At 39.1% G+C, this 12,058-nt stretch overlaps 1 protein-coding gene across 1 annotated transcript; it reads right to left on the bottom strand.

The window, feature by feature from the left end:
- Positions 1-6,716: 6,716 nt before the first annotated feature.
- LOC131690152 (nucleolar and coiled-body phosphoprotein 1-like) lies at positions 6,717-11,460 on the bottom strand. The gene is made up of 7 exons (XM_058975700.1): positions 11,263-11,460; positions 10,018-10,409; positions 9,884-9,959; positions 9,634-9,826; positions 7,697-9,563; positions 7,483-7,627; positions 6,717-7,380 (listed from the first exon to the last, which is right to left on the bottom strand). The coding sequence occupies exons 2-7, from the start codon at positions 10,375-10,377 to the stop codon at positions 7,283-7,285; spliced, it is 2,739 nt and encodes a 912-aa protein (XP_058831683.1). The 5' UTR covers positions 10,378-10,409; positions 11,263-11,460; the 3' UTR covers positions 6,717-7,282.
- Positions 11,461-12,058: the final 598 nt, after the last annotated feature.

The raw sequence follows: 12,058 nt of genomic DNA on the forward strand, positions 1-12,058 counted from the left end.
CTCTATCACTTATTAGTGTCCCGCTTGACAGGGTAAGGGCAAAAATATTCCGGGGTGCGTCCTCGTTCCCCACAGGCTCTGTGCGTAGTTTGGTATTTGTCATCACCTTGTATCCCAGTGCTTCGAACTGTCAAACGTAGCCCTCCGCTTAGCAAAATGGCTAAAAGTGCGTGAAAATTTCAGTGATTTTTCTTCCATTTTTTCAGTAAATTCAAGGTCATACTGCATTTAATTCATTCTCGCGGATAAGAAATGTTAGCTAATCATCGAATTAGCAACATTTTGTTTTTATTTTGGCTTTTTTATTGATGGACAAACTGTCACGGAATTCGGGCTTCACCATACTAATTCATGCGTAATACTGTGGCTGAATTTTAGTTATGATGGCTCCCAAAAAACTATGCTGTACCATTTGAAGCAACTATACAAACCAGTGGATAGTGTGACGAAAGGTGGATCTGACCGTACTGCGTCTCGTTTGTATGAAGCTCCGGAAAGCACCATCCATGATCAGCAATATTCGACTTCTACACCAATAGCATCGTCCATCATCATGGCCAAGGTTGGATGTGGTTTACATCCATGGGATGTGGATGCAGTTAACTATTCGCGAAGACTACATATTAAGAAGACATATCTCTTTCTTTCCCCCATACAAACGAGAAGCGACAGAGGTTACAGCGCCTCTATTGGAGGAAGGTAGGAAGCTTAATGTAAAAGTGTATATGTGTGTATGCATCACTATGGGAAGTACCACCTTTACCCGCAAGTGGCGTGGCTGTTACTGTTTCCAGATTCTGGACAGTTGCCAGTCTTCTTGATATGCAGTCTTCGCTATTCGTCACCCAGTCAAAAAAGGGAAGTTGCTGGCTAACGGGGGGCTATTTGCCAACTCGGATGCGCTAAATGCCCTTCATTTTGCCAGCAAATTGCTGGCAATTAGGGGGCTATTTCAAATGCAAATTGGGCGATTTGCCTCCGTAATTTTTGTGCCTCCCAACCCGCTCTTAAATCGCCCACGGAACGCGTATTATTATTATAATATAATACTTATTTTCGGATTCATTATTTACTCACATATACTTACCAGTATACTAGGTAATCACCGCCAACTTATAGGAAGAATCAAAGGTGAAATTGGTTTGCACACCAAAACTTATCACAATCTGACGTTCATTAAGACTTTAGGTCAGAGATACACTATACTATACTTATACACGATTCCACAATTTCCTACATTCGTTGGCTAAATGAAGTGCACTAGGCAAACAAAATACAAGTGAGAACACACCAATTGTTCAAAAAACAATTTTAAGCTTAAGCCAAACATGAACCGCCATGCTTGAAAAACGCAAAAAAGTCCATTTCCATTTCAGCCGCCAGAAAATTTGTTTAAGCATTGAAATTGCCTTTAAATCGCATTCGCAAATTGCATTTGTTCCTAGAAGCAATTAGCACAGGCGAGTTGAGTCAAACACACATGGTTTGTGGTTTTTGTTTGAGGCGAAACTGAGTCAGTTCCTAACCCCAACTGCTATCAAAATGTATGAACTGACAGCGGTTGGGGTTAGAACCTGACTCAGTTTCAGGTTCAAGCGAAATCGCCATTAAAATCCATTACCTACCAGTAGGTAATTTTAATTTGCTGTCCTTATTTCACTACCGGAAAACGAGGGAGAGGGAATGTTTTTTTACTCAAAATCAATGGGATGAAGTTTAGTCGGCTTTGGGGAATATCTCATTATTTTTGGGTAAATTTGGACTCCCTCGCTTTCGTTTTTCGTTGGAGGAAGTGGGATGCACAGATTTAAAATTACCTACTGCTAGGTAATGCAAGTTTTCTGTGCACGTCAAACTTTTTAAATCGCCTGATGTTCGTCCGCATTTTTTTTTGACAGGCTCGTTTGTAAACAGCGATGCCAACCTTCCAGTTTAAACTAGATTCTTCCAGTTTTTTTACACCATCCAGTCAAACAGACAACCGAGGAAATCTTCCAGTTTTTTGAAATTTGAGCCAGTTTTATGCAGTTTTTTTTAAATATTCATTTATTTAGTTTTGACATTAAAAATGTCTTACTCCACTATCTGTGGCTAGGTGTCATTCTAAAATCTAAACTATCTCCCATGTAACGAAACTATGTAAGGTTTGCACGCTTATAACTCCGATATTACTAGATGGATTTTAATCATTCATACACCAACCGATTCAGAAACACCTAACTTAAATATTGGTAATAATTTAATATCTCCCCAATAAAAGTAGACTTTTGGAAATTGGTAAAATTAAAAAGTTCACGAAAAACGGGAAAATTACCATTCGTGAGGCAGATTTCTCAGACACAGCCGTCAGAAAAGGGCAGCTTAGTTGCTCAATGAAACACGAAAAGTCATAAATAGAAGCAACGCATGTCCGTTTAAATCAGTTGTTGCTCTTATCCCATACGAGCAACATTGTCTCCGGGCGATGCAATAAGCGCTATCGATTTTCGGCAACGTTGGCATTTGCACACACTCGCACCTAAGTGACTAAACCATATACGGTTAGTTTATAAATAGAGGTGACGCGTACCCGTTTGAATCAGTTTTTGTTCTTATGTCGAACGGGTAAAATTATGGCTGTAGCGTCTGGGCACTACAATAAGCAGTAGACGCTATGCATTTTCGGCAGCGGTGGCCGTGTGCGGATTTTTCGGGTACCTGCACGGTGTCACAGAATGATTTGCAAAGTGGGTGGGTGGGGTGGTTTGGATTTAATTCAATACGGCAGGATGCGACTTATGTGTGCTGCTTGAGTGTTGCGTTGAAACACATTATTTATTTTTATGCATGCGTGTGCGTTATAACTTGTTAATTTATGTTTACGGCGCTTTGTTCTGCGTAGGGTAAAGAGCCTATTGGCTTTCATATGTTTCATATTTCGGTTATATGTTTTTATCATATTATTTTATTTTTTTTATTTTATCTGACAACGTGCTTCTGTAGTTATTGCACTGTTCAGCAGCGTAGTATTTTATATAGGAGAGTACACTCAGGTTTTGACGCGTTTTTTTGCGCAGTATTTTTTACGCGGATTTTGAAATTTATGCGGTTTTCATTTACGCGTTTTTTGAAATTTTCGCGGTTTTCATTTACGCGGCTAGTATCCCCTGCGTAAAAAACCTGAGTGTAATTGCATCGGAAACAATCACATTCCCAGCAGCACTTTTTGTTTTCTAATTTCAAACACTTGTTTCGTACTACACAAAACGGAATATTTTAAAACAGAACTTGCCGTCCCAGCAGCAGTTTAAGCGGGTGTTCTTTTTCGATTAAAATTCAAGCCATGTCTTAAGCGTTACTGGACTTAAAATTGTTTTTCCAGTTTATGCAGTCAGAGTATCTGTCCTGCCCCATGTATTTAAAACACAGTTTTAATCGCGTTTTAAAGTGTACAACAAATAGAACGGTTGGGTATACCAATTTAAATTTTAAAATAAATCTGTTTTAAATTATGAAACAAACCGCTGTTATTATATTATGTCAGTCCTATTACCACATAAAACACCTATATAAAATAAAACGCTGCAGAATTGGTTTAATAATACAATGTTTACACTACAGAGTTATAACACGTTTTAATAATTAGCAACAAGAAAAATGTCACCAAGATAGCATAAAAACCCGTTTTAACTTGTAGTGCGAACGTTGTATAACAATGTAATTTATCAAATAATTTCATTTTTCCACCACTAATCGATCAAGAAATACTTACACTTAAGATTGTTTACTTAAATTCATTAGTACATTATTGAAAATTTAAATGGAAAATGAAATTTCATATTTCATGGAGAATCTGTATATTTCCGTTGGCGGGCGTGGGCTTCTTCATCACAGTTCTCAATATGGAACTTTTCTTTGAATATATTTTCTGGACAGATCAGCCTATTTTTACTAGATGGATCAGCCAAATAATGTCAATCACCTAGTGAGATACTTGATTAATTGTAATGATTTATTACCGTTAAATGATCTTCAATAAATTATTTTTTAATGGGGAGGGTATAAAGCAAATTGTAACATATGCAAACAGGCGAGTGAGCAAGAACGTGAGTCGATATGTGTGATAGATAAAATTCATTTGCACGCTTATGAAAAAAGCTACATTTTTAATGTCACCGTGGTCATGTCCTGTATACAACCCTTTAATTTTTTTTTCACAAAATTGTAACTTGATTCATCCAAGCGAGCGATGGAAAGATAGCGAGTACCCTAGAAAAAGCTTTTAATCCACCGTAACACCATGGACCTGAACTCTTCTTATACCCACTTGTGAGCAAAACGGTTCGGGAATGTACATTCAATTTTAAATGAATTTTACTGAAACATAAAGGCAGTACTTTGTGTCAAATATTTTGATGAACATTTGTTGAATGCTCAGCTAGGGGCCGTACACTAATTACGTAAGGGTTTTTTAGAACTTTTCAACCTCCCCCCCCTGATAATAGTAAGATTTTTGTGAACTCCCTCTCCCCCAAACATAAGATCTTATCATGATTTTCGTAATTAAAAAATCGTATTGTTAATCCATTAAATAATATATTATTATAAGGTTGCGAAAACGATGCGTATAGCAATATTACCAGAAAATTCATGACAAAAGTTAACTGTAATCATCTGCAGTAATTTTACTTGCATCCTAATTTCGGCCAGCAGAAATTTCAGAATTATTTTTGGGAAATATTCAGAAATTCCGATTTAGTTCACATAATCAGCTTCGCTATATTCCACTTCCTTTGAATCCATTGCTTTGTTATGTAGATCTTAAAACAATTTATTTCCTTTTCTGCTGCGAATTTATTCAGAGTTCCAATTCATGACAATTTTCTTGAAGTAAATTACAGCTCACACTCTGGAAATATTCAGCCTAAAAGATCTTTGACAATCACATGACAGAACATTTTCCGGATACCTTGCGACTTTGAAGCGAAAGTTGAAAAAAGGCTTAGTTACACGAAGGGCATCAACACTTTTTAACTTGTAAGGCATATTATGACTCCAGAACAATGTACCAGCAAAAGCCAAGAAATTGCTGTAGCTGCTCCAACATCATTGACTATTAAGCCGTTCCTCACGTTGGCAACAATCTAAAAAAATCCATAACTAATTTAACAATCATATTCTGCTGCTATAAAACACTTCAATTCGAAGTCCGCCCTTCCTCCACCTCAGATAACAATTTGTAAGATATTTTGAACCTCCCCCTCCCCATATTCCCTTACGTAATTAGCGTACGACGTTTTGTTGGCTGATTTCTCTAAAATTTTATTCTTTATCGTAAGAGCGGTTTAGGCGCATCCTCGAGTTTACGAAAATGATTTCAAATTTAGGATTTTGCGCATGTGTAGATTGAGACCTTCAAAACAATAAAATTTGAATGTAACTATAATAATTACCATCGAATTCAAATGTTTAATATTTTTTAAATTTGGACAATATCAAACATTGAGTTGGTTGTTTAGTAAAAGGTATGGACATACGCGTTTACTTAAAATTACGTGCATTGAATCGTTAACTTAAACATTACAAGGATAAATTAGGTTTCTTTTCCGAGCATCCAGTTTTTTTTTCAGTTTTTTTAAGAAAAGTTCCAGTCTTTTTGAAAAAAAATGTTGGCAACGCTGTGTGTAAAGCATCAACAGCTATATAGATTCTACTTTTGAGTACAGATCAAATGGCAAATTTTCAAGTACGCGGCAAACTACAGCATCCAGAAAAACTTGCTGATAGAAATTCAAAATCATATGACACATCAGCAAGTGGATGATTTTAATCGCAATCATCGATTTTAATGATTCCTACGGTGAGTGGCTGGGATACTAGGCTTTTTAAAGTTTGGCACAGGATTAAATATGTACAAAACAGTTCACTATTGATACCAACACAAGGACCAGTACAGGCACAGATGCAAAAGAGGAGTTCTCTAGATGCAGAACTATTATTCAGAGGCTTCGACGAAAACCGAAGTAATAAATTTTTATAATCTTATAACATCCATTTTTTCCAGAATAATTTGTCGAAACTATACCGCTAGATCTGTCTCATCCTCCAGCTGACCATCTGAACGTTTTGGGTATGTTCTGCCCTAGTAAAATGTTACAGAAAGCTTAATCAAAACCAAAATCAAAGCCACACCCACACTCGGTCGCAACTAATGTTGCTTACGATGAGTACCTGAAAAATATCGAGAAAATTAAAATAATTGAGTTGAAAGAAAGAAAACTTAACGACAAATCAAGAGAAAACTCCAAGCTGACAAAAAAGGCTCAGCTGAAATCTAAGCGCCTAGAACTGAAAAAAGGTATGAGAAAAAATCAGTTCTAAATGTTTTCACTCAAATTCTATTATTTACACAGTATTTAGTTCATGTTATGGTAAACGGTATTAGGAATTATTTTGTGCGGTATTCTGACTCATTCCTCTAAGGTGCGCGGTATTAGGCGTATTGTTATGTCGTTCGTCAATGATATTTTTCAAGGGTTTATTGTAATGAGCAGTATAACTTGTATTTTTCATTTCAAATATACTAAATATAAAATGAGCTAACGCGATAGTCACAATCATTTATCGAAAATTTGAATTTTTAGGCGCACTTTTTACTTGAAATGTTCTTAACCTCGCAGTATTAGGGCATGTAACGATGCCATAGTGATTCGGATTGTTGAAGTTAAAATAAATACTTGCTGTTTACACTCTACGTCACTGCATCCATTTATTAGCTTTACTGGGATCGGGTTCTTTTGTTTTGGATCGTATTCTAGCGCAAGCGAGCCAAAATTCAGAATAGAGAGCCCCAACCTTCGATCATGTTTTCTAAGAACTTGGAATTAACAAAGAAACGTATCGAACCGCCTATGTTAACCTATATTATTTCAGACATTTATATTCTTTTACTATACTAAACACGCATAGGCTGAACCGCTAATGTTTTAATGTAACATACATATGTAATACATGTTATGTATGTACAACTAAAACGTGTAAATTGAGAAACAAAAACTTCTCGGAGTATACCTCACTTTTACCACATGATTAAATACTAGCGGAATTTCTGTACAAATCTTTTGTAATGTCTAGTTTGAATGTCAATCGGAACATTTAAAACAATATTAACTAAACACACTTGTATAGCTATCCTAGGGCTTAAAACATAGTACCTATCTGTTAAAGTTAAATAGATGACGCGTAACATTTTACGAGTCATGAAGAAATTCGTAAATATATCCTAACACACCCTCTGCTATGTTTAGTTCACTAAATTCAACGACTGATACTGTTCTTCATTCACTTCAGTCATCATGAAGCTTCCGTCCGGTAAAAGCAGAACCACTCGCCGGGTGCCACCTTTGAAGAGAAACAGAATTAAGAATGTGATTAGAATTAATTAATACGATTTTGCTGCAGCAGCACGAGACGAAACATCATTGGTAACAAGTTTGCACTTACCAGGTGATGGCTGATCAGCTTGAACCACTTCAGCGGTGATTTGGCCGTCCTGGGAGTCCTCGGTCTGAATCGTCAGTTGCTGATTAGGATCTACACCTTCCTGCATTTTGTACTGTGCAGCTTGTTCTTCCGTCAGCTGTTGACCCTGTACGAATAGAGTTGCATAAGTGTATGAGTAAACGAATGTTTAACATGGTTCAAAATCCGAACTCACCTCCTGATGTACCCCTATGTGAGTCACCGCTTCTGACACTGCTGCGTCTAACGTTAGTACATTAGCCTCAGCCTCGCCTTCACCTTCCTGCGCAGCAACCAACACACACTGCTGTTCTCCGTCCGCGCCCTGGGCGATCAGAATAGTTTGACCTTCGGCATTCTTTCCAGCAACCTGGTACAGAGTTCCGTCTTCTCCGGCAACAATAATCGGCGAGCCATCTTCGTTCGTCAAAATCTGTTGTACCTGAGTGTCCTGTTCCTGTCCAAGTTCGTGTTGTTGTTGTTGTTCATGGGACATGTGCGGTGAATTTTTCTTCGTTTTTGACTTGTCCTCCTCAATCTCCGGACTCGGCACTGGTGTTGGTTCGCCTTCAGCTTGACCCAGCACTTTTCCAGTGACAGGGCAGAGCGTTAGGGCGCGTGGTGGTGATTGCGGAATTTGAACAGGCGAAGCAGATGGGAATGGATCTGGTAGTTCGTCGTCTTCGTCCTCGTCGTGGCCTTGTTGAGCGTCAGCTTTCTGGTCCAAGGTAGCAGGAGGGGATACGACTCGCTTAACGATGTTCAAACCTTGCTTACGGAGAGCGTTTATTTTCTGTTCTGAAGTGGTACTGGTTTTTGAGACCGGTGAAGGTTTTATGTTTCGATTAATAGGTGATTTGTTCATCGGTGGTGAAAGTTTAGGTGACAAGGAGCTTCGCTGGATAACGTTAGTAGTGACTTTTGGAATCGGGGCTCCAGCAGGACTGGCATTGTTGACAACTTTTTGCAAAGGCTGCCGCTGTTGTTGTGATGGAGATGAGGCCTGCTGTATAGGAATCGTGGTTCGAACAACCTGTTTGACCAACTGTTGTGTTCCACCAATGTTTTTACGTACGATTCGCGTAGTTGTTGTGGTGGTAGTTAATGGTGGCGTTGTCCTGCTGAGTGGAGCAGGCGATGATTGCGGCGAAGGCGTACTTGCATTCACTTTGAAAACACCTTGCTTGGGAACCTCACCACGATTAACGATTTGTACCTTAGCTTCCCCGGCGACATTCTTTGCACTGGTGAAACCTGGTTTCTTCACAACACCGCTAGCTGTACCATCTTTTGTGGTTTTAACAATTACCTCTGCTGAATTTCCATCGTCCTTCTTCGACGACCCCACTCCGTTGACTACTTTGACGGGCGATTTCACTCCAACTGGAACAACCTTCACACCAGGTTTCACCAACGCCTGGCCAACAGTTACATTTTCCGTTCTGAATTTCTTCAACCCACCTTCTTCCTCGATATCGAAATCGCTGTCGCTAATTTTTCTTTTGCTAGCTGCTTCCTCGTTGTCAGAACTCCCGCTTCCAGCAGCCATCGTGCTACCAACCCACTGCTTGACTTTATCCATCGCATTGACCTTCGAATTTCGTAAAGGTCTGTTGGTAAGAGGTGAACTTTGCGCCAACGGAACAACTATGGGTGTTGCGGAGGGTGTGTTTGGTGTCACGGTAACCGCTACTGGTGGTTTGGTCACAGTTACTGCGGTCTGAGAAGTGATATTAGGCGACGAACTAGTCGTCGAAACGGATGCCGCTGTAGCTGCCTTGGCCTTTTCCGCCTGCTGTTGCTGCAAAGTTCGGGCAGCTGCTGCCGCTCGTTGTTCCTTCTGCTTTGCCAGCTGCACTTCGAAATATTCGAGAACACTTTGGCATGTTTGTAGATGGATAAGCGGTTCCCAGGTATTCTGGTCATGGGCAAACTTGGACCACTTGACCAGATACTCGTGTTCCTTCCGGCGAGGATTGAACCTTTTGGCCAAGATCTTTTCGACTTCCTCCTCGATGACTTCGCCGCTACCAGGAGTAGTGCGCTTGGCGACGGACCGTTTTCTGCACAATGAAGACAAGTCAGTTAGTGGAATTAATACAAATTATCATTACGGTGTAAAAAACAGCCTACCCAACACCCTTGTTGATGGGATTCAATTCCGGTTTTCTGGGTTGAACAGGAATTGGAGATTTTTTCACATCGCTTTCGACCTTATTGGTGACCGACGCTACCGGAGAGATGCTCGGCTTGACATCCGGTTTGCGAGTAGGGATAAAACGGTTCGTAGCAGTGTTTACTGTGTTTGCCGGGGTAATTGCTGGTTCTGAAAGGAATGGAACAAATTTGTATCAAACCGTCGGGTAAAGAGAACAAAACATACTCTTTTCTTCGGGTCCACTTTCGATAATAGTTTTAGTAATTTTAACAGGCATTTCTTGAAGATTACCTTGTCCCATCTACAAAAAATAAGATTTTTATTACATGGGCGCCATATAAATATCTCCAATTACTCACCCTGGCAAACGACTGAATTGTTCTGCCAGCAACGATCCATGTCTCCCGTACCGATTCCTCCAGCTTAACCCAAGTTTGATACAACTTCCAGGAATTAACATTCCCTGCTACCTCTACATTCAGTTGAGCCGCCTTCCACAACAAAAAGGCCCAAACTTTTGCCTTAGTTTCACGGCAATCTTTCAGCGTGGACTCTTTGCGACACTCCTGTTCCTTGTGCTCCTTGAACAGTTCAATAAAGTGAAACACGCTGTGACAGCGGCCACATACCAGCACATCGCTCTGGGTCATTTCGGCTTGCGCCTTACGAATCAGGTCCGGATGCTTGCCGATGTCCGCTGGATCGATATCTTTGCCCATCACGCTACGTTCCGCTACTTTGTCCAGATATGCTAGAAAAGGATTGAGAAATGAGAATTCCTGACAAACATTTATAATTTAATCTTTAAATTCATGATTTTGTTTTTTGGTTATTTTTTCGAGATTGTTACCTACGATACAAACTAGTGGTAGATTTTCACAAAATTTCGCTACTAATGTTGTAAACTCTAACCAAAACTACCTTTCCTTGACCTGATGTACAGTGTAAACTAACAGATTTTCGTACGCAATAAAACTACAAAATTTACAAAATGTAGCATGTATCCAAATGGCACCTGTATGCATTTAAGGGTTAACATTATAATAGTTATTGAATTGTTGGTTTATCCTTTATTTATTGAAATCACCTTAATTTTCAGGAACATTTGGAGCAGGATCTAAACCATACTTGCATATGCATACCTCTATAGGGCGATAAAGTGCCTTACAGGCGAATATGGAGCATTCCTTTGCTGACGAAGCCAAGCCAATACATCGTAAATCTACGGAATGCCGTTCGCGATTTTGCGCTAAAGCTACTTTACGTTGAGATTTACCTTAAGCTATTTTGACGCCATAAGCTTCTTAATTTGCGTCAATTAAAATCATAAGAAAACGTAAATGTAATAACGGTTAAATTAATCTGTCGCAATCATACACAATTTATGGATTCGCTAGGCGCACTTATATTGATGAGTACCAGGCTTCGAGTCCTGCGAGCTGCATCTAAGCTTCCCCAATTGGGGAGCATCATTAACTATACAGCAAAAGAAACGCCAACCTACCTACCACTTAGCAACTTTGTTCTCGCAGATTTCACTGTGTATATAGGATGAATGCAGCCAGAGCTGAATAGTGTTCAGATCTTTGCTAGTAGTTTCTCACCTTCGAAATATCTATCCAAACGCGCAAACCAACACCTAATTCGAAACACTCCGGGTAGAAGATCACTTTTTCACGCAGTTTTTGTAAAATTTTCACCAATTATTCGCAATTTTCACGGAATATTTCGCTCCAAACCAAGGAGTACAGCGAACTTACTGTGGATTCTAGTCGGTCGCTTGCTGGTTCGTTCGCTAATTTTGTTCTGCGTACAAATGGTGGTAAAAGCACGAAGGCCTCGACGGTGGATTTAGCACTGGTAACGCGCGCGCCCTCGCCTGCCCAAGTGGCCGACTTGTGTTTATTAAAATAACAGTTGATCTGCACGCTTATTACAAACTACTAATTAAGAGGAATAAAACAAAAAGATATACACTGTAAAAATATTCTAGCTCTAGGTTTTGACACAAAATTGTGAAGTTTCAATCCACAATGAGAATATTCAAGAACTTCCAATTGCCTTTAATAAAATTTTACTTCATATACAAATGTGCCACCCATTTAAATTTTAAGCGTGATAAATTATAAATATTTTGCACCATGTAATCAAAGTTTTTGGCAATAGCGGCAACTAATTATAAATGTCGGCGTATTAGGAGGCTTTGCCGCGCAGAAAAAATATCAGTTAAAATAAACAAAATTTAGTTTTATTGAACAATTTTCCTGTTTGATATGGTGACAAATGAGATTTAGATTTAATTCAATGAATACAGTTGTTTAAAATTACTAATTAAACTATAGAGTTCTATGCAAATGATTTCACTCACACTACTTGGGGGTTTGTTTTCCTCCAGCTGTC

This window comes from Topomyia yanbarensis, chromosome 3 (genome assembly GCF_030247195.1).
Source record: "Topomyia yanbarensis strain Yona2022 chromosome 3, ASM3024719v1, whole genome shotgun sequence".
In the NCBI taxonomy this organism is placed as follows: domain Eukaryota; kingdom Metazoa; phylum Arthropoda; class Insecta; order Diptera; family Culicidae; genus Topomyia; species Topomyia yanbarensis.

Coding starts and splice junctions, on each gene's coding strand:
- LOC131690152 (XM_058975700.1), bottom strand. CDS start 10,377: ATGGGCAAAGATATCGATCCAGCGGACATCGGCAAGCATCCGGACCTG. Junction 9,960..10,017: donor CAATTCAGTCGTTTGCCAGG/GTGAGTAATTGG, acceptor TATTTTTTGTAG/ATGGGACAAGGTAATCTTCA. Junction 9,564..9,633: donor CCCATCAACAAGGGTGTTGG/GTAGGCTGTTTT, acceptor TTCATTGTGCAG/AAAACGGTCCGTCGCCAAGC.